A 21,100-nucleotide genomic window follows, 5' to 3' on the forward strand; every position below is an offset into this window, starting at 1 on the left:
TTTGCTTTACAGATTTGAAGAGAACTAGATAAAACTAGATAATATATATATATATATATTATCTAGTTGACAAACTAATTATATCATTATATAATTAGTTGACAAACAGCTTGTGCTGCTGCAAACAGAACTTGTATGTGTATCAACACGATCAAGGGTAACTGCTGAATTGTTTTACTGCAAACAACACAGGTCAATTAAGATGACTGATAATGCATAACAGTATTGCTCTCTCTCTTCACCTGAAAAAAATGCTGAAGAGCTACAAAGCATTAAAAGTTTCTCATGGAGCCTTCAGTGTTTCTGTGTCTCATCGGATCATGATGGGTCTCTTGTATGTATTGCTCAAACACTCACGATGTAGTAGTTGAATCTTGTCCTGCTATATTGACATAGACTAAGGAAAGATCATCTCAGAACTAAGACCACAACTCTTGTAGTGTACTGCTTTTTGTGTTAAAACAATTTGTGGTGAAGTGAAATGTTTTGTGTATTACTCGTTGTTTCTATTTTTGTGCAGTTACCGTATGTCGCTGCTGGTGGTAGCTCTAGTAGTGCCAGTACAGAACCTCAAACAAGTCCCACATCACCAGTTTCATCGTCATCCAATATGGTTGCTACTTACATTGGAACACGCCCAAAGCAACGGAGGATCTCACGTCTAGTATGGAGATTGGGTCCTACCTACCTTTTAGAAGAGCCTGTATCAGCTAGCACAATTCTCTGCATTTATTTGCTGGGTCCTGGCTACTGTGGTACATTCCAAGCACCGTACGTCGAAGCAACAGCTGCCAAACTTCAACTGATAGAAGATGCTGAGTTTATTCCTGCTCCAGGATTAAGTGGCTTGTCTAGTGCGGGTGAATTGCTAGGACCGCTAGTGGCAGAAGACAAGGTTTCGTTCGGATTAAATGCACATGCTCAGTCTGAAATTGTGTTTAGAGAATTCCAACAGCAATATAGTGACATGGATGTGATTGCAGTAAGGAAAGAGGTTTGTAAGAAATTAAGTGGAAACCTAAGATAGAAATTGGTGGTATGAGTAATTACATTGATAGCTGATGTGTCCTTCTGTATAAAGGAGAGGTAGCTCTCTGTTTGTGTAGTTGGGTTTTGTTGGTCTGTCTGCCTGTCATGCCTTTAAAGAAGTATATCTAATTAGGCATGTGTATAGATCTAACGACACATCAGGAGATACTTAGTCATCTGTAAATTGTAATGTATTACTAGTGGTGTCCTTTTTTCTTGCAATGCTGTAATTTGACTGACATGCATTGCTTGAGATGCTTGAAGTGTATGTAAGTGTTAATAGATTTCTTATTCTGTGTAAGTATTATTTTCTTGTTTTGAAGTTATAATCTTGGTGTGGCTTATAGTATTAGGCAGTGTTAGAATTTATATTTAATTTTAAAGTGTCTATAATGCAAATATATTTGAGAGAATGAGGAATGATGTTATTATGGCATGTTGACATTTTATTAGTAAAGTGATAATGGAAGTATGTGTTGACACAGCTGGGCAAGAGTAATCAGAATATGTCACTTTTAAAGTGAATAGTTGTCAGATTTCACGTGATGTATTGTTGTAGTTTATGTTTTGGATGAGTGTGGTGAATGAATACGTGGCTAGATGACCTGCAGTGACTAACAGTTAGTTGGTTGTTTGCAGCTTGGAATTTCAAGAAATAACTTGGATTGGCCAGTGCATATACTTTATAATACAGCATCTCATGCAGCAGGTCCTCTTCGGACATTTGGTGCTGTTGTTGTTAGCAGGTCAGGAGTTAGAACGTTTCATCCTTCTCCTATTCATCGTCTGCTTGAGTGTGTTGGGGGCACTTCAGTATTGCTTAGCCTCATCGCTATGGCTACGACTGTCGTCTCATTCTATGCATCAGTCAAAGTTTTGGTTTGTGTGCTACGAGGCAATAATCTGGCTATGAATGAAATGGAACGAAATGGCGGGTTTGGTATTCTTGGAATGCTGTATAAGACAAAGCATCATCTGTTGAACAGTCACATTGTGCATCTAACGTTTTCACTTGTTGGAACGATAGACAGTGATCGTGAATGCTGTCGGATACCACACATTACTGCTTTTCATGATTTGCTTGGCAACTTGGAAGTGTGGAGTGAGGCGGCAGAAGAGCTTCAGAGGTCATTGTATAATCACTTGTTTGAGCTTGTCACATTGAGCAATGAGAAGCACACAAATGCAGAGCAGTTGTGTGACATGCAGATGGTTCGCCGGCTGCTCCAAGTGCTTCACAGAGGTATGTTGTCTGATGCTACAATCAAGAGTGTAGCTAATGTGCTATCAGCTTTGTTACTTCAAGTTCAGGATAAGCACAATATTCTTAGGTGAGGCCTAGATGTGGTGTGTGTGTGTGTGTGCGCGCGCGCGCGCGTGTGTGTGGGCATGTAAATGAGTATTAACTACTTGTAATATGAACAAGCATCCTTTACACTGGACAGCAGACGTGTGCAAAAAAGTTGCAGTTTTGTGTTTTTCTGAATGGAAAGCAAACCATTTTATATTCCCATGTCCAGTGTTGCTGGCATACAAAGGTGTAGCAGGTTACTATTCCTTTGTACCACTGGCTCGAACTTTAGATATGATGTGTCTATAAAGTTGACAGTGATTTTTTATGTGCTTGCTGCTTGTCATTTTCATTGCCTTGACACGATCACAAGTGTGGTCACCAGGTGCTATGTTTGTTTGTACAGTGTTGTGGCAAGTTGAATACTGTAATTGTGGGACTTGTTGTTTATAGGCATATGTTTATGTTTTACAGTTTTAGCCAGTTTTTGGCTTCTCTGCTACCATTGAGAGATCTAGATGAAAGCAAAGCCATACAGTCTGAGTGGTCAGCAAATTTTCAGGCTAAAGCAACTGCAGAGAATACGACGATGGAGAGTAATGCTGGACTGTCATTGAATGACGCTTGTGTTCCATTGCCTGATATACCTCTTGGAAAACGTGTTCATCTACGTAATGTTCTGTTAGAGCTGCTCGCAAGCCTACTTCATGATGAAAAACTAGAACTGGAAACAAGGTATGACAGACAACAGTCTAACATGTTGTGAAATTACTGTTAGTGTAATACTGTGAAATGTGATAGAAGTTAACAGACATTATGGTCAATACTTTGTGTTTGTTTAGGATGGCAGCTGAATGGATTCATGTTGTGGGGATTGACTGGTTTTTGGCTTTCCTTCAGCGCAATGTTCATCACACTACTGTAGCCAAGGCTCTTCGTATAATTGCTGTCTTGCTGTCTCACCCTGTTTTACAACAGAAGTTTCGAGAGGGCACTGCTTGTGGAGGCTGGGCAACTGGTATGTCTGACACTGGAGGACATAGTCCTGTTGGAAAGGCACCATTAGAGAGGAGACCATTATCCATTCCAACTCTTCCAGGATATCAAGCAATGTCTTACCTTCTTACTGCTCACTCACACTGCTCTCATATTTTTGTTGTTTTGCTTGCTATTCTTCTTGGTCGTAACATAGTTGAAATTCCGATGGCAGTGACATTTGATCTTGATGGACTGAGGAGAGCATTCAAACTTGGTAAGGATGTGCCTGTGCAGCCAGTTGCAAGAAATGCAGGGATGAAAGTTAACACAGATGCAGCAATCGTGCTGCTAGTGATTTTGCGGTCTTTTCTCAGTGAGGTATGCATTGGAAACTGAGTCTTTATGGTAAAGGTTGTAAATACTACTGTAACATTTCTTTGAGTTAATGTGGTTGGTTGATTAGATTTATTTTAGACGTGCATGTCACATTTCTATACTTAGACAGGCCAGCACTTAATTGAAATGTAGAAAAATGGTGATCAGACAACATGCTACTCAAATATTGACTGCTGGTCAATCAAATTTCATAAAGTATAGAGATATTCGAGGCTTCTAACTCACTTGAGGGAAATGGTTTATGGCACTGATGTGTTTGCAATGTGTCTCAATAAGGAACAAATTGCTGCACACAGCAGTTGCTTCAATGTTTAGTTTGTCATTCTATGGCTTGAATGCTTACGCTGTCTAGTAATGCAAGACGTTGGACACTTTAATTAAGAACTAGGAGTTTCTCTCTGTTGAGGTAGCTAATTTAAGTTGTCTGCTACCATACATCACATTGGAGCTAATATGCGTATTGCTTTTATTACATAAATGCACTTAGAGTGTAAAATGACAGGATTTTGTTGTGTAGAGTCTGTTTTGCACTGTATGTGGTGTGTTGAATTTTGTACTGTTTTTAGTTCTCACTAGCTGAAAATTCGTCTACTTGTGAATACCCTGTCATCTTGCTACACTTTCTAGCTGAAGTGTATCAGAGCTCACCAGAATTTGCAGCCATGTGCACCGGTCGGGATTTCATAGATGGGCTAACAGCATCTGTTTTTCCTTTGTTTCGGATTCCATTGGACATAGTTAGCATTGGGGCAGAGGTATGTGATGACGTAAAACAGCTGCTATGTTGTGCTTGTACTGACATGACATGTATGTTTTGCAGTATGTTGTTGTTGAGAGCGAAGGAACGGTAAGAATGTTTGGGGCTGAACCAGACAGTACATTGTAAATGAACAAGAAACTAATAGATGTCGAAGACAGTCACTGCTAACTAACATTACGAGAATAGTCTCTTAGAACAGGATACATGAATGTATGAATAGATATGAATAAATATGTACAGTATGAAGATGAACAACAGCAGGCAGATGACAGATAGACAGACAGACACAGACAGACAGACAGACACACAGACAGATTGTTTTATTCTCTCCCAAACTGTAAATGTAACAATCGCAAAATGAAAGCATCCTAAGCATTAACAAAAACTACTGAAATGTTTGAAGTCATAGCTATTATCCTAATGAAGATAGTGCTGAATATCTGCATCAAAGAAAAACTTTATAACTCTAGCACTACATCTCTGGGTAATTATAGAAATCTGTCTACGCCATCTCATCCTGAAGTTGGCTTCAGTACTTCTGCCTTCCGAATCTTTTGATTTCTTCGAGAGTGAGTTCAGGAAGTGAACAGCCTTCTCACCCCAGAACCCAAAGTGTTCAAAGACCAGAGGAACTAAGTTAGGTGTTGCGCCATCCTGAACTGACAGCTTTGTATTTGCTTTTCTTTCTCATCTTTTGCCTCTCAGCTGCATAGCTTGCTTCTTTAGATGCTCTATTTAGAATGTCTCTGCTCCAAGGTGAGCCATGCTCACGTCTAACTCTGTGCTTGATTCATCGTACATCAAACTATCGGGGCGATTCTCAGATTCTGTATAGTGTTCTCTTGGCTCCTTGCGATGGTGCAGTTGGAGCTTGTTCAAACAACTGCACCATCCTGACACTATAGAATTGTGTTGCCAGACTGGTCCTCCCCCAAACTTGCAGGTGAGAAGATGATACCCAGTTTCATCCAATTCTACTCCACATTCACATTTGTTTATGCACGACTTAAAAGGCATTGGTAGACTGAGCCTCAGAAAAGACGCTATACGGAAATCCTTTGCAATAAGTGCGTACCTATCTGAGGATGGTAAGGCCTCTAACCAAGCCCTGGACCCCCTATCTTGAGCAGAAAGTAATCTTGCAGCATCCCTTCTGTGAGGTGCAGAAGACAGACAATGAGCTGCACTCAAGAGGCCAATTTCTGAGCTTAGATTGTGCTGAAGCATACCCTTTGTAGCTGAAAGGGTTGACAATGATTGAGGCCTCTGTGTTTCATCATCTCCTAATCTAACTGGAAGCAAGGACTTGACAGCTGAATGAATATTGAAGCCAAGTGAAGAGGATGTGGAATCGTAGACAGACAGACAGACAGACGACACACATACATACAGACAAATTTGGCTTAGTCCCGTGTAGCCAGATCTTCCCCACTCTATTTGTTTCTGTTTTGGATGTATCTGACAATAGGGCTTGTAGGTACTCAGAATGTAAAAATTTGTGTATACTACACAGGGATGTCCCCAAGATTTTTGTAAGGCAGGGCAGAAATTGCTATAACCACGGCCACCCTTATTTTTGGTGACGCCCATTCCAATTTTTGTGATGACAGCCCCAGGAAAGCTTTGGTGTGGGTTTGCTTATCCCTGAGATGTCACAAACTGTTGTCATGGAATGCTTAGGCACAAAAGGAACGAAGTGGTCTATTTTTAAGAAGAAAGTTTCTCTGTGTTTTAGTTCACTGTGCTTGACCACATGATAGCTATATTAATCCTTATAGCCCCTGGAAAATTTCCAGACCTCAAGAAGCTGAGAACCTACTAGTAGTATAGGGAGGGCCAGATATCTACAGAACTCCTTTTGTTACTGTCAGATACTGACCTAAATAGGGGGCGGTACTGACAACTACTGTTGATGTTCGAGTACTTATATTACAATTAAGTTCAGACGGTATGGCAGTCTTTGTTCTAATTGGTCTTATCTTCAAACCAAGCATCCCAGGAACTACTTGTTAGTCTCAAACAACTTCCCACTTTTCAAAATACAAATACAAGTTTATTATCTTCATAGGTAATCACTGTCTACTCATGCAGTAAAGCATGGCGGGCCTGTACCACGTGGAAGCCAAGGCATAGTGGAGCGCCATGCCTTTTGTATGCTGGGGACAACCCTGCTAGTACATAAACCAGTCAACTATTTAGTAGATTCAGTATAACCACATGCAGTACTGTAGACCCTCACTAGTCTGAACAGTCTTTTACCATGCTCAACATATAGCTGTTTGAATAGTGACTTTGCTTGAATTATCAAAATGCTTGGTGTAAGAACCCTGATCTTATTCTTGATTTATGGTGAAATAGTCACATCTATGAGGTGTAACAAAGATTTAGAGCTGTAACCATGACTGATACATCCACAGTCTACAAATCACATTTTGGACTGAAATATAATAATCTTACTCTAGTCAACATGCATCTGCTGAAGAGACTTAGTAATTTCTTAGCTGCTAAGTTACTAACTACCATTTACGAAGATGTCCCCAATTTTCAAGGATGGCTATTTAGTGATCAAAAGTCAACAGCTTGCATGAATATGTTACCATCTTGCTCTTGACAGATGACGTTCTTGAAGCTCGATGATTCAAAGCTAGCTGCTCAGAGTTTTTAACATGGTCTCAAATTATGAGGGTGCATGCTGGACTGTGTTTAGATTAGTGAGGGTTAGGATAGGAAGGTTTGGATTAGCATTGGTGTACTGTAATTGTATTAGTGTATATGTCATGCACAAAGCGTGGATATTGACGAACGGTGGATTTCTAGTTTTCCCCCGGTGATTTTAGGGTTAGGGTAAGGGTGAGGGTTAAGGCTAAGGTTAGGTATGCATGGTTTGTATTAGCGATCTGTGGATTGTCCAAATCCGTGTTTTGTGTCACATCTTTGCCATTGTTGTAAATTTAGATTGAGTATATTTTGTAGGCAGATGATAGTTTGGACATGCCATCACCAATCAGAAGAACTTCATTGATAGCTCATCCAGCCAAACAAGCAGTGCTAGAGCTACTTCGGATCATTGTTGGCAACAATCTTGTGTCTGCACAGTCTGGGAAAGGATTTCCAGTTCTTGACATGATTCTGGAGGTCCTGAAGGCAGCCAGTTGTATCTGCATGTTTGCTGAATGTACTCTTTGGTTGTAGGCATCCCCAGATGGCTGCAGCTCAGAGCAACAGTCCGAGTTCCAGACATGTTTTATTCATTCTCTTCTTGATCATCTAGTTGTTATGGAAGCGCTCTCTCCGAATTCACCATCTCGCACTAAGAGCAACTCCTCATCTCAACTACTTGTTGGAGTGACAGTTGTTTTGAACCGTGTTGCTGATCGGCTGTGGACAGGTAAACACACGATTGTAAACATAGTCAGATGTGTGCTCTTAACAAGTGTTTGTTGATAGGAATACTTTCTCAAGACCAGGGTGCTGTTTTGATGCCGGTAGTTCAACTAATGGAACAATCCAAGAGTGGTCGTAAGTCCATGAGTGAATTAGAGTTTTTCTGGTAGCATACGCTGAAGTCGCATGCTGCATTTTTTGATTGAATTAATGTATTGATCAAGTTTTGTTTGTGTTTGATTTGTGTCATTGTTGAGTTTGTGCTTTGGTTGTTGTGTACATTCTAATTTGGTGTTCTTATAGATTGGTCATTGAGTCTGGATGATTTGTATCGACCATTGAATCGAATTGTGTTGTTTCTTCTTTCACGTCACTGTCTCTCGGTGGTTGAACAGACGTCAGTGTTAGAGACCTTGCACACAGTCACACGTTATCAAAAGCTCATACTAAGCAGTGCAAACACGGATCAGGAGTTTTTGGCATGTCTCTGTCATTGTCTGGTGTGCTTAGTCAATGGCAAAAGGTGTTCTGAGCCACGAGGAAGATCTGGATCAGAGAGAACGTTGTCAACACCAGGTACAGACTTGAGTAGCCACTAGGTTAAGAGTCTGGTTTATATGACTACTGTATGTAATGAGATCTACTAGTAATGTGAGTGAAACGAACATGTAATCAGACAAGTGGACATGTACCCACTTTCATTACTACATATTTGAGATACACAAAAAACAGATGTTCTATCAATTAGTTGACATTGTTCAGTCTTCTGACATTGACTTGTATTAACTTTTGCAACTGTTTTGTATCAAGATGATGATGATGATGACGTAAGTGGCCAAACTACTCCAGTGATCACCGAGGGCAATCGTCTAGTCCAAAGCTCAGCTGCACGAGTATGGGATATCATTTTGGAGTGCAAACAGAGAGAAATCCAAGATTTATTTAATGTTGAGATTCCAAAACATAATTCAAGACAACAGGGCCCTTCCTCTGACAGAATGTAATCATTTTATCAGATAACATTTTGTTGAATGTAGTTACACTGTGGCTTATTTCACAGGGGTCTGGCTGAAATGTCAAGTCAGAGCCGAAGCATCAAGTCTTTACAGTAGGGCATGATGCTGGTGCAAATATAGCATACTGTCTGTAAGAGGCTGTTGTGGTCTAGGGGATTGTTTGAAGAGCAGGCTGCAAGAGTGTGGATGAACTACAAAGCAACAGAATACAAGAAGCGGACAGAGTCGACAGATTCAAAGCGTATGACGATAGTTCAGCGATTTACCATTTTTAGACAGCGTGGGAAGGAGAAATCAAAGAGCAATGTATCGCAACAAGTTCAGGTACATATGAAAATCACTTCATAAGTAATGCCAGTGGTATTAGTACCCATCAATGTGGTGGAATGGATGGTGGGACTGGTTGGCAGACTGAACAGGAACAGAGTGATTGTTGAATTGTAGACTCTCATGAGTGTTGCTGCTTAGGATTATCTTGATGATGGTGCTTTCGTTAACCTTCAGCTTGTTCAAGAAGTTGTTGAACTGCAGCGAGTGAAATTTCAACAGGTTGGAACTATTATGCACAACGTTTGTCGTGCATAATAATTTTAATTGTGTCTTTTCTGCCATGTAGAATGCTATGTACATGTTCAACTATATGCAATCACAATGGGCCGACATACAATCGAACCTCACACGTGAACGTGGCTTATGGGGCCCAATGATACCATCATCTTTAGACAAATGGATGCTTGACGCTACAGAAGGTGTGTTAGCATCGTTTTGTAGCAAGTAAAATGACTAAGGGTACTATACTCATTGTTGTGGTAGGTCCACATCGAATGCGTAAAAAGCTTTGTCAGAATGATGTGTTTTATGTACATTATGAATACAATAAGAACAAAGAACCAGAGGTGATGGAACAATTACGTTCTAGTGTGGCATGCTTCAATGGAGTCGTTTTTGCTTAGGTTCAGACAAAGTACATACCACCCAACAGTCGAGACAGTGAATTGTACTATCAGTTGTCTCTCTGTCGACAGCAACAGTCTGAAGTGGCGAGTATTACTAAGTTTAACAACCTACCAGAAGACAGCCTTACTACCTTAGTGAAGTTGTCGGGTACTTCAGCTAATAGAGATGAATCAGATACGTTGTCAAGTAAGCAAATCACGGAACACTTTAGCTATTGCTGTAAAAGCTGGTTTGTAGGTGACATTGACTCAAATGACTGTGGGTCAACTATTGCTGATAGTGAGGACTTTGATGATGTTTTGGTGGGTATTGTATATCTTTAATTTTGTTCATATGCTGAATTGCTTTATGATCATATGATGTGATGATGTTTTTACAGGGAGAGCCAGTTCAGCAGCAGCTGCATCGTTTACTTGAGCAGGGAGAGAAGGTTGGAATACTATTGCCAATGCAACTCCACTTTGCTTGTTACTACAATGTGTAGATTCCTTTTGATTGATTTTTTGGTTGTTTATATTGTTTATGTAAACTAATGTAATTAATTTATGTACATGCAGATTCAGCACAAATATCCTTGTGCACGTATTGAAGGTCTTGATGTTATCGATGGTTTGTTCCTCATTGGTTTGTCACATTTCTACATCATTGATGGGCTGATGATGCTTTCTACTGGTGAAATTTCTGATATCCAGTCTTTACCTGAAGAGTATGTTTGTGTAGAAGTGGGAATTTGGGCTGCTAGATAATTGTTGTCAATATTTAGGTCACGAAAATGTGTCATTCCAGTGCAGAAGCATTATTCTCGTAAAGCAATGCAACCAACCAGCTATCCGATACAGTTAGTTGTTCAGTAACAGTTGCAAATGTCTTAATTAATTGTTGTGAACAGGAGAGGCAGACTATAGATGCAGACAAGGAGGCAGACAAACTGACAGACAGATGTGTTAATGCACATACACACACACACACACACACACACACACACACACACACACACACACACACACACACACACACACACACACACATTTTGGTTCTCCATGGCTATCTACTGTTGTGCTTACATGTGTTGGAATTTGTGTTCTTGCAGCTGTCACAAATGGTCATTCAATGATGTCAGTGACCTTCACAAACGGAGATACCTTCTCATGGACATTGCCATTGAGCTATTTGCCACAAACGGACGCAATCAGTTTGTGGCACTTGGAAAGGCAGATCGAAACCGAATACATTCTAAGTAAGTTATTTGTAACAGCTGCTATTTTGTACAGTTTGAATTGTGAGGCAGAGAGTTTGTTTACATGAACTGACACACATTTGCATTGCCTTTGATTAGGTTAGTAGCATCTTGTAGAGCATTGTCACAAGAATCTGTTTTGGTGGGAATGAAACGAAATGGGCCTGTCGAAGTAGGGTAAGCAGTTTGCTACAGTGTGAACCCCTTGTGTCCTTAAATCGTTGTGATGATTAGCACTGGTATTTTTGGTTCAATAATTGGTGAAAAGTCTATCACACAGAAGTGGGAGGTTTGTGGTTTGTTTGTGTGGCTTGACATGATGGCTAACGCTATCGTTATTAACGGCATTCTAGAGGGGTGAATTGTCAAACTTTCAGTATTTGATGTTTTTGAACACACTGGCAGGCAGATCATACAGTGACTTGATGCAGTATCCCGTCTTTCCTTGGGTGTTGAAGGATTATGACAGTGAAGTGAGGAACTATGTAACAGGAAGGTGTCATAAATACTCATGTGTACCATTTGTTGGTGTCTTTTAGGAACTTGATTTGACAAGTCCAGAGACATTTAGAGACTTTTCGAAACCAATGGGTGCTCAGACGCCAGAAAGATTGAAGCAGTTTGTCAACCGGTACGCTCACTGGGAAGACACAACAGGTTATTGTAACAGATACCCTTTAATTAGTAATACATAACAAAAATAAGAGCTAACAGTGGACCATTGCATGTGATTACTTTTGGCGTAGATGACTTTTTAATAATTTAATTTTAAATGGCTATAGTCATAACAGTGTAAGTGAATTGTTTACAGTAATGTAGGCAAGGTAAGCGTTCAGTCAGCGTAGCATTAGTTAGTTGTGTTGTACTGTAACATTTTATTATCGTTTGCTACGTAATGTTGATATTCCAAGTGTGCATCAGTACACTGGACCAGTGGTGTAGAGGTAAGCTATGTTTTAGCATCAAGCTAACCTGAATTGTATGAATCGATTGGGTATAGCAGTAATAACCTAAAAGACAGCACTCTAGACAGCACTGGCAGACTGCATATCTTCTGCCAGCATTGGTCATGTCTACATATATGGATCCTTGCTACATCAATCACATGTTTTATTGGTAATACTGAAAACCCATGGTATGGATTTGGATGTGCAGCAAATGTTCGTCATACTTCCTTTGTTTGTCGTAAGTTTTTCCAGGTTTGATCCTACCTTATCATCATATGTTAGCAGGAGTAACAATTGATTAAAGAAAAAAAGACAGGAATATTAACAGAATTTGATGCTTGAGAATCTGTAACTTTGAGTTGGCCTTGGATTAGAGTAGATATTCATGTGGATGTTAATGTTTGTCTTTTGTTGAATGCAACAGGGGAGAATACACCACCTTATTACTATGGGACTCATTACAGTTCAGCAATGACTGTTGCGTCATACTTGATTCGACTTGAACCGTTTACTCAGCACTTTCTGCGTCTTCAAGGAGGTCATTTTGATATTGCTGATCGCCTTTTTCACAGTGTGAAGGAAGGATGGAAGTCGGCATCTGAATTTAACATGGCTGATGTGAAAGAGTTGACACCAGAGTTCTTTTATCTGCCAGATTTTCTTCTCAATTCAAACAATTTTGACCTAGGTATTTCTCCATGACTGTCTTTTGTAAAGCTTTGTCTGATGTACTTTGTTGTAGGAAGGAAACAAAATGGTGACATCCTTGGTGATGTCATATTGCCACCATGGGCAAAAGGAGATGCTCAAGAATTTATTCGTGTGCATCGAGAGGTATTGGAAATTACTCTTCTTTTTGATTTTTCTCTCCTGTCTTTTCTTTCTATTTTTTCGTGGCCTTTAGGTGCTTTATGTTTGTTATGTGACTGATTTAGGCACTTGAGTGTGACTACGTTTCAGCACACCTTCATGAGTGGATTGATCTTATATTTGGCTACAGACAACAAGGACAGGCGGCTCTTGAACAACACAATGTTTTCCACCACTTGTTTTATGAAGGCACTGTAGATATCCTCTTGTTTGTCTGTCGTGTTGTCATTTGTAGTAGTTTCTTATGTATTCGATGTTCTTGACTCGTTGTGCACATATTGACAAGATAGAGGATCCACTAACAAGGAACGCAACCATCGGATTTATCAATAATTTTGGGCAGATGCCAAAGCAGGTATTGCCATTGCTTTCTACAGCACATGAAATGTTAGTCTATGTTATAGTTGTCTTGTTGTCTTGTAGCTATTCAAGCGTCCTCACCCACCTAGGAAAGTGAAGCCAACTTTAAATCTCACCGAAGTTCCATCTGTTGGCACTACGCTCAATGGAGGACCTTCATCTAGCTCTTCTGATCGTCTGTTTTATCATCACTTGCAGAATCTGATGCCTTCACTACAACCATTGCGAGGTTTGCTGACTTGTGCCATAATTGTTTGATTGCATGTATGTATATGTGTTGTTTCCAACAAGTAGAGCTAAAGGGCCCAGTGGGACAGATTGTTCAGACTGATCGTGGAGTTTTGATAGCAGTTGAAAAGAACAAAATTTTGGTGCCACCTCATCATGTTCGCTACTTGGCATGGGGTTTCTATGACAACAGCATACGAGGAGCCATTTTAGAGGGAGAGAAAGTGTGAATATGAGATTTTCAAGTAGTATAGATGTCACTAATGGTTTCTCTTTAGGTAACATCAGTATATGAAAACCTGCACATTGGAAAAATCAACTGTATGCTTTGTTTGGATGCATTCACACTAATTACAGCTGGAGAGAGCACGGTGGGTGTTCTATGTGAGTAACTTTTGAGAGAACCAATAGATCACGAGGTTGTCGTCAGGTTATCTATGTGTGGCGGTTGGTGACTGGAAGTGTGAGGGAAAGAAATAGACAGTTACAGCCGAAGCAGGTACACTAAAGAAACAATCTCTGATACTTTATATGAACTGATATATCAAAATGTGTAGACTCTGTATGGACACACAGCTCCTGTGACATGCTTGGTGTTGTCTAAGTCATACAGTATATTGGTCAGTGGATCAGAGGTAACACAATGTCATTTTGTTGCTTCTACTATACTTAATGCAGTACCAAGTCATTTTCTGATCTAAACAAGTGGATTATTGTTGAGATTAGTATGTGAGTTAGTGTCCAAAATGTTACATTTACAACCCATATAGCTCACTGGAGCAAGGTTGTAACGTTTTCAGAGGAGTTCGTCTGTGTGTCTGTCTGTAAACATGATACTGTAAATCATTAACTTTTTGTAATTCTATTTAATTTTGTAAATTTTGTAAATTGCAAAGAATTTATCAACTTAACTTGCTTGCTAACCTTTGTAGTCCAAATATCCATGCACTTTTTGTAGCCCAAATATCCGTGTGGATGCACATACAACACTGTCTGAGTGACTATATTCATAGTTTGGATTGGGCAGGCTCAGGGCGGTGTCCTTGTCAACAAATTGGCTTTTGCAAGCCAAGAAATCAGAGACATTGAGAATGAAGTAGGTACATCACAGACCTACTCGAATGTTGATTGAGCCTTGTTCCACACACGTGTTCAGTTTACGAACATTTTACTCTTACAGTTTGCGACAGTTTATGAATGTTTGTAGTTACGAATATTTATTGATTTACAGTATCTTTTGAAGAGTGTAACATATCAGTATGAGATTTTCAGAATATGAAGTGTCAAAATCTTGGACGAGATCGAAAATGGTCACTCAGGGTTGACAAATTAATTAATTAATATTTACATTTGGCACACGGTTTGTGTGATCCCATCATGGCTGACTTCTAGTTTTTTAACAATACGTGTAAGCATTGAATTTAAGTTTATGAAATTTGTGCATATTAGTGTAGGGTAGTATTACAGGTGTTTTCTAGTGTGGCTGGTGACTCGGACCCTTGTAGCTTACTGTTTGTATGAATTTTTGCTATTTGTAGGACCAGTCTTGTATTATCTGGGACATCAACAGGTGGACTTTCGTAAGACAACTGTTAGGTCATGTAGCACCAATAGCAGCTGTTACGATCAACAATCTTACGGTACTCTTCACGTTTTACTTTGCGCTTAGACGTCTGTTTGAATCGTAACTTGTTTCGTTTACAGGGTGATATTGTGACGTGTGCTTCGCATTCTGTGTATCTGTGGTCAATAAATGGTCGGCTGTTGGCAGACTTGACATTACCGGAGGGTCCTAGAAGTAGCATTCAATGTTGTACGGTGTCTGAACTATGTGAGTGGGACAGCCAGAATGTCATCTTGACAGGTGGAGTAGATGGAGTTGTGAGGGTAAGTCGTCATTGCATGCAACTGCAGTAGAGCTGATTTATGTTGATCAAATGGTGTTTGTGTACCAATGATTTAGCATTTGGTCTGTCATACTTTTGTGTAAACTTATCTATTCTGTGTAGTCTTTGGATTGTTTTATGCTGTCCACTTGCTTATGCTGCCATTATTACTACCACACACACACACACACACACACACACACACACACACACACACACACACACACACACACACACTCACACACGCACCCACTCACACAAACCACCACCACCACCACCCCACACCCCACCCCACCCACACCCACACACCACACCTCCCACATTCCACACCCACACCCCACCTCTCACACCCACACCCACACCCCACCTCCCACACCCCATCTCCCACACCCCACACACGCTAGCTAACTACCGTATTCACCCGTAATAACGCCCTGGGAGTATAGAAAAGAAAGACTTTTTTCTGGGCATATACTAGGACATGGGCGTTGTTTTGGTTCTAGTCGTATACATGGTCACAAAATGTCGTCATTTGGCCAGCCATCATCTAAATACTTGAAGACAGAAATACCACAAATGCTTGCAATTATCCATTTGCAAGATCAAAGGTACTGGTATCCATAAAGCATCGACATACATGCAGAAACTAAACACTATACACACGTTGTCGGCCTGAAGCCCGTCAAGAGCACCAGGGTCGGTGCAACGAAGACATGAGTCTAGCAGTAAGTACTTTCACTCAACACTGACACCAGCTTATCAAATGCACACAGACGGAGACAATGTTCTGCAGACCCCATTTTGTTTTGTCTGCGCATGCGTGCCCTGAGCTTATACTTGGGCATGGGCGTATATACGGGTATGGGCGTTATTTTGGTATGGGCATTATTACGGGCAAATACAGTATCATTGCATTTTACTATAGTAGTAGTATATCTACTCTAATACTAATGGCAGAGCATGGGTAGTATAACGTTTTCTAACTGAACTTTTATGTGACAGATGTTTAGTGTTGAATTTGAGCCGCACATATCAGGATTGAGTAAGAAGGAGCAACTTCATTGTGAGGCAGATAGAAGGCTTACAGAAATCATCCGCGAGCAGATGGATGACTTTGGCTCAAGCCAGTCTTTGTTAGAACAAGAGGATTCTAATGCCGGTGTTCGAAAGCAAGGGCAAGATGATGGAACAACAGACACATGTGGAATTGTCTCTGACGGTGACAACAGTGACACAAAACAGTTTAGTTCGTCATCAGATACATCTAATGGTGGAGTCGATCTCGAGAACCCAGAATTAGATGCGCAGAGTTTTGAAGATGGAATCGGTTCTAGCAGTAGAAGTGACAAACATCCTTCGCAACGTGCAAACGTAAACCCATTCTTACGAAAATCACGTTCCACCTCAGGTGAGCAAGTTGGTTGATATGTGTTAACTTATACTGTATGTATCCATGCCAGTATGTCCTTTGTCTGCACTAGACAGTCATATGAAATGGCATGTGGTTGCCCAGAGGAGGTAGAAGCTAGCGTGTGTTAAAGGCACGCCCATAGGCGAAAAGTTTGTCTTCTCTAGACATTAACTAAATTGTTTGCTTTGTTTCTGTGCTGCTGTATGTCTGGATATATTCTAAATAATAACTGATAAGAGCTGCTTTTCCGAGATTATGTTTACATGTGGACTTCACATGGTTACGCTACCAGCTAGTAGTTTACAATGTTCCATCTTCCCGTGGTTCCACAACCTTTGTTTTTCAATGTATGTGTGAGACAAGACGAGTCATCGTAGAATGCTGTATTGTAAGTTATCCTAAGTTATCCCGTCGTTTTTGGTGAGTAACGACCACAACTCTGTGCGATGTAGAAGCTAGTGTGCGTTAAAGGAACGCCCACAGGCGAGTTTGGCTTTTAGCTAGCAAGGCAGTCAAAACGGAACGGTAACTAAAGTCAGACGTCTCCAACTGGTAATAAACCGCACTCTGAGTATACCTTACTCTAATCCTATTAGGATTCTGACAGCGACTAGTGTTCATGGGATCTTACCTGAAAAGCAGTCACCTACGATACACGTACAAGATAGGACGACTTTCACGAATTCTGCTTGACCTGATATTGAGTGAAATCATAGGAGTTACGAAATGTGGCAATGGTAATCCATCAAGTAGGCATGGTCGAACACGTACGAATATTAATCCATCGAATACTGCGTCTACCTTTCCACTTCGGCGGATTTGCACCAGTCAAACGCACGTTGCGTCCACCATGGGAAAGCAAGAAAGTTTGTAATAAAAAGAGTCACGAACGCTCAGAGGGTATCCGGCTGTTGCACTCACATGTAGGCACGTGGTTCAAATACAGGGCTTAGAATGTGCTTATTGGCTGAACATCGCCCAGGTAGCGCTGCGCTAGCTTTCTACCTCCTCTGGTGGTTGCCATTGGTATGTTGTGTACTATGCTTCTTCTTGTATCTGCAACTAGTGCAGGTTTAATATGGTATCGTATATTATCATCCACTTTAGTGGCCCAGATAGTGCAAAGATACTACTCATTTTAGTTTCAACACAATTGCTAGCAGTTACCAGCTGTTGAGAGATGATGTATTAAATAGGTGCAGTTAGTAAGCACTTGTTTAGCTACACATACAGGACAATAATCAGGAAGTAGTGACTGTTATGTGATTGCAATGTCTTGAATTACTACGTGTCTGTGGTTTCTCAGGTCAAACCTGGCGACGAGTTTTGGCAGAACGAGCCAAATTGACAATGCACACAGCTATTGATCGGCACGACAACAGATATCCTGCTCGTATCTCTTGTCTCTCGGTTTCCAGGTATTGTGTTATTCTATTGTGTTTATGGATATAGTATATGGTACTTAGAACGCATTGCTGCCTTTTGTAGAGATCATCGCACGTTGTTAGTGGGAGATGAACGAGGAAGGATATACAGCTGGTCTGTTACGGAATCAGCAGGTAAAGTATGGAAGTGTGACTGTTGTTCTGTATTTTGTAAAATATAATGATATTAATAAAATTAATTAAAAAACAGAGCTTAGCTACTATGGAGGTAGAATTTTATTGACATTAGTAAATCTGGAGAAGACCTTAATTAACTCCTTTTATCCGGGCAACTTGGGAGCAGGCACTGTTCATAACATAGAAACAATCATCTTTGAGAAGTATGATTTCCTTTCTCTAGTACATGCACTGTATGTTCAGTCCTCTTCACTTCTGCTTTTGCTCAACTGCTGACAGTTTCAGTGTTGTAGCAACCGAGCAGTGGCACGCTTCTGTTGGGGTGACCCTAGCAGCAATCACCACTAACCAGTAATGCTGATTTGGAGTTTTTGTTATGCGAGTAATGGGGCACTTGAATATGTCATTACTGTAACCAAAGCCATTGTGCCATATTCTTATTTCTGTATTAGGTAAACGTGCCAATCATTGGGTACGAGATGAGGTAGCAAAGAACTGTGCAGCTTGCAATGTTCCCTTCACTCTTACTGAGAGACGACACCACTGTCGAGATTGCGGCCAGATTTTCTGTCATAAGTAAAGCCATCTCGTAATGCCTTCACCAATGGTAATTCATTACACTTGCTGTTTACATTATGTTCAGATGTAGCAAGTATGAATCAAAGATCGAGCGACTGGGAATTACAAAGGCTGTCAGAGTTTGCCAACAGTGCTTTGTCAAATTGAAGTCTAAGAAATCACCAGATCCGATGAGGAACATTTGACGTGCCGTTCAGCAATAAAATAGATTGTGGCAGCTCTTATACCAGTGACATTCATTTCCAAGCATAAATTACTTATTTACATGACTTGTACATTTTTGTAATGTTTGTTGAGATATGGGCAATAGTTTGTCAGCTAGATTGATATTTGTTCTGTTACAGTTATTTTGATGAAGATTTAACTAATATAATCAGCCTCACAAAGGCCACCAACATATACTTCAAAGTGATGGTTCAATCCATGCTGAACATGCAGCTTGCAAGTACTTCCGAGTGCCCCTCGATTAGGGTCGACAACACGATAGAACACACGCCTGATTCGAGAGTGAACAAGGGCCATGGCACACCTGAACATAGAGAGCTTTCATATCTAATACTGACATACACAGTCATGCTGCAACATACATTATGCTTGGCTCTCTTGTTATGTATAAATCATAGCCAGTACAGAGGTACGGCTGACTTGATTTCTCATCATGCTGCATGTGCAATTTTCTCTTCCTGTTGCTACAGTATGGCATTTGATTTTCAGCTGTTTTGTGTGTGGTTGGCTCTCTGTTCTCTCCAGTCACAAGCAGTCTATCTAGTAAGCAGCCAGCAAGTTGATCTGTACTAGAAAACTGATTAGAAATGCAGTCTTTCAGTTGACTACATAGATGAGCATTTGCGAAGGGTACTCCAAGCTGGTACACTCCACCACCTTGGCTTTGTGCAATGAGATCCACACATACCATTACAGCTGTTTGTAATGGATGATTACAGGTGTGATCACAGGATATTGCTAAGACTGAGTGAGTATGAGCATCAACTACTACAGCTCCCACAGGATCCTAGATAACAATTTGTCAATATTAGCTAGAGAAATATTATGTGTGCGTGCACACACACACACACACACACACACACACACACACACACACACACACACACGCACAAACACACACACAACTTACATACACCACAGACATACAGATAAACAGACATGCACACAAACTTTCTTCATGGTCATGCAATGATTAGCTGCCGCTATAGCTAGCTCCATGTATTGTTTCATTTCCTTTAGTTCTACATCATCAAAGAGCTCACCAGATATTGCCCTGGCGACACTAAAACAAAAGAAATATTGGTGTGTGTGTGTGTGTGTGTGTGTGTGTGTGTGTGTGTGTGTGTGTGTGTGTGTGTGTGTGTGTGTGTGTGTGTGTGTGTGTGTGTGTGTGTGTGTGTGTGTGTGTGTTCATAGTGTTTAATTTATTACTGTTTATTCTCGTGGTAATTTACTGGCCAGTGTTTTGATGCATCTTCAAACTGTTGTCTGGTAAGACATTGATGTCGAGGTACCATAGCCACCAGAGGTTGTCCAAGACCATCAACTCTAATATTCCACATCTCACAAATTTCACGGAAAAATGAGTTAATGTCCGTCACATCACTGCTTCTGCAGAGTACAATACTAACCCCATCATCTGCAATCAACAGCAGAATGAAAAAGCTTTCCTATCACAGCTAGACTTCATTACTTAATTAGTTATTAATTAATTAATGTATTTATTTTTAATTAAATTAATTAATGTATTTATTTTAATTAAATTAATTAATGTATTTATTTTAATTAAATTAATTAATGTATTTATTTACTGTGACTTGCCAAGACTCTTGACACGTTTCAAATGCTCCAAACCAGGCAAGGGAAGACTGGATTTCAAAGCTCTGAACACGACCAGTAACGTCTAACAATTTTTTGAAAAATCTTTAGATCGTACATAGTGTTACTTCAGGATTGAAGAAATGCAGGCTTTGTCTTCGACTTTCGTCACGAAAACTTCTTCTACATGAAACACTTTCCAAGTTTGAATAACGAACATAAAAATAGAAGCAAACCTAAAGCTATGCATCTTTCGTATTCGTCTGCTAGAACGGGACGAGGAAACTGCACGGCCATTATGACAGCACGTGATCATGTCAGACATTAGACTCGCGCAGCTGGTGGGCTGGACGCTCGCGCAAGGTTAGAAATTTTACGAATGCAG

At 40.4% G+C, this 21,100-nt stretch overlaps 2 protein-coding genes across 2 annotated transcripts in view; one reads left to right on the forward strand and one right to left on the reverse strand.

The window, feature by feature from the left end:
• LOC134180612 (WD repeat and FYVE domain-containing protein 3-like) overlaps positions 1-19,267 on the forward strand; it is a 28,416-nt gene extending 9,149 nt beyond the window's left edge. The window contains exons 13-54 of the mRNA XM_062647801.1: positions 521-994; positions 1,669-2,360; positions 2,795-3,055; positions 3,163-3,676; positions 4,261-4,449; positions 4,515-4,541; positions 7,428-7,589; positions 7,647-7,842; positions 7,902-7,973; positions 8,142-8,414; positions 8,649-8,838; positions 8,899-8,946; positions 9,007-9,178; positions 9,323-9,403; positions 9,471-9,603; positions 9,668-9,750; positions 9,808-9,997; positions 10,049-10,113; positions 10,191-10,241; positions 10,369-10,517; positions 10,575-10,649; positions 10,902-11,048; positions 11,148-11,225; positions 11,283-11,337; positions 11,402-11,521; positions 11,588-11,705; positions 12,420-12,683; positions 12,738-12,829; positions 12,931-13,063; positions 13,141-13,220; positions 13,289-13,454; positions 13,520-13,677; positions 13,732-13,824; positions 13,884-13,952; positions 14,011-14,088; positions 14,992-15,093; positions 15,158-15,340; positions 16,342-16,747; positions 18,057-18,168; positions 18,239-18,309; positions 18,765-18,888; positions 18,956-19,267. Coding sequence (XP_062503785.1) covers positions 521-994; positions 1,669-2,360; positions 2,795-3,055; positions 3,163-3,676; positions 4,261-4,449; positions 4,515-4,541; positions 7,428-7,589; positions 7,647-7,842; positions 7,902-7,973; positions 8,142-8,414; positions 8,649-8,838; positions 8,899-8,946; positions 9,007-9,178; positions 9,323-9,403; positions 9,471-9,603; positions 9,668-9,750; positions 9,808-9,997; positions 10,049-10,113; positions 10,191-10,241; positions 10,369-10,517; positions 10,575-10,649; positions 10,902-11,048; positions 11,148-11,225; positions 11,283-11,337; positions 11,402-11,521; positions 11,588-11,705; positions 12,420-12,683; positions 12,738-12,829; positions 12,931-13,063; positions 13,141-13,220; positions 13,289-13,454; positions 13,520-13,677; positions 13,732-13,824; positions 13,884-13,952; positions 14,011-14,088; positions 14,992-15,093; positions 15,158-15,340; positions 16,342-16,747; positions 18,057-18,168; positions 18,239-18,309; positions 18,765-18,888; positions 18,956-19,076 — 6,867 coding nt within the window. The 3' untranslated portion in view covers positions 19,077-19,267. The remainder of the gene's footprint in view (positions 1-520; positions 995-1,668; positions 2,361-2,794; positions 3,056-3,162; positions 3,677-4,260; positions 4,450-4,514; positions 4,542-7,427; positions 7,590-7,646; positions 7,843-7,901; positions 7,974-8,141; positions 8,415-8,648; positions 8,839-8,898; positions 8,947-9,006; positions 9,179-9,322; positions 9,404-9,470; positions 9,604-9,667; positions 9,751-9,807; positions 9,998-10,048; positions 10,114-10,190; positions 10,242-10,368; positions 10,518-10,574; positions 10,650-10,901; positions 11,049-11,147; positions 11,226-11,282; positions 11,338-11,401; positions 11,522-11,587; positions 11,706-12,419; positions 12,684-12,737; positions 12,830-12,930; positions 13,064-13,140; positions 13,221-13,288; positions 13,455-13,519; positions 13,678-13,731; positions 13,825-13,883; positions 13,953-14,010; positions 14,089-14,991; positions 15,094-15,157; positions 15,341-16,341; positions 16,748-18,056; positions 18,169-18,238; positions 18,310-18,764; positions 18,889-18,955) is intronic.
• On the reverse strand, positions 19,130-21,055 carry LOC134179257 (probable inactive tRNA-specific adenosine deaminase-like protein 3). The gene is made up of 7 exons (XM_062646117.1): positions 20,952-21,055; positions 20,844-20,898; positions 20,719-20,780; positions 20,329-20,536; positions 20,068-20,179; positions 19,479-19,903; positions 19,130-19,420 (listed from the first exon to the last, which is right to left on the reverse strand). Exons 1-7 carry the CDS (start codon positions 21,010-21,012, stop codon positions 19,252-19,254), a joined length of 1,092 nt encoding a protein of 363 aa, XP_062502101.1. The 5' UTR covers positions 21,013-21,055; the 3' UTR covers positions 19,130-19,251.
• Between the last annotated feature and the right edge of the window lie 45 nt (positions 21,056-21,100).

Source organism: Corticium candelabrum, chromosome 5 (genome assembly GCF_963422355.1).
Source record: "Corticium candelabrum chromosome 5, ooCorCand1.1, whole genome shotgun sequence".
Lineage (NCBI taxonomy): Eukaryota > Metazoa > Porifera > Homoscleromorpha > Homosclerophorida > Plakinidae > Corticium > Corticium candelabrum.

What these genes read in the sequence shown, in the direction of transcription:
- LOC134179257 (XM_062646117.1), bottom strand. Translation starts at nt 21,012, where the DNA reads ATGGCCGTGCAGTTTCCTCGTCCCGTTCTAGCAGACGAATACGAAAGA. An exon ending in CGAAAGATGCATAGCTTTAG is followed by an intron (nt 20,899 to 20,951) that starts GTTTGCTTCTAT and finishes TGTTTCATGTAG; the next exon opens with AAGAAGTTTTCGTGACGAAA. An exon ending in TGCATTTCTTCAATCCTGAA is followed by an intron (nt 20,781 to 20,843) that starts GTAACACTATGT and finishes GGTCGTGTTCAG; the next exon opens with AGCTTTGAAATCCAGTCTTC.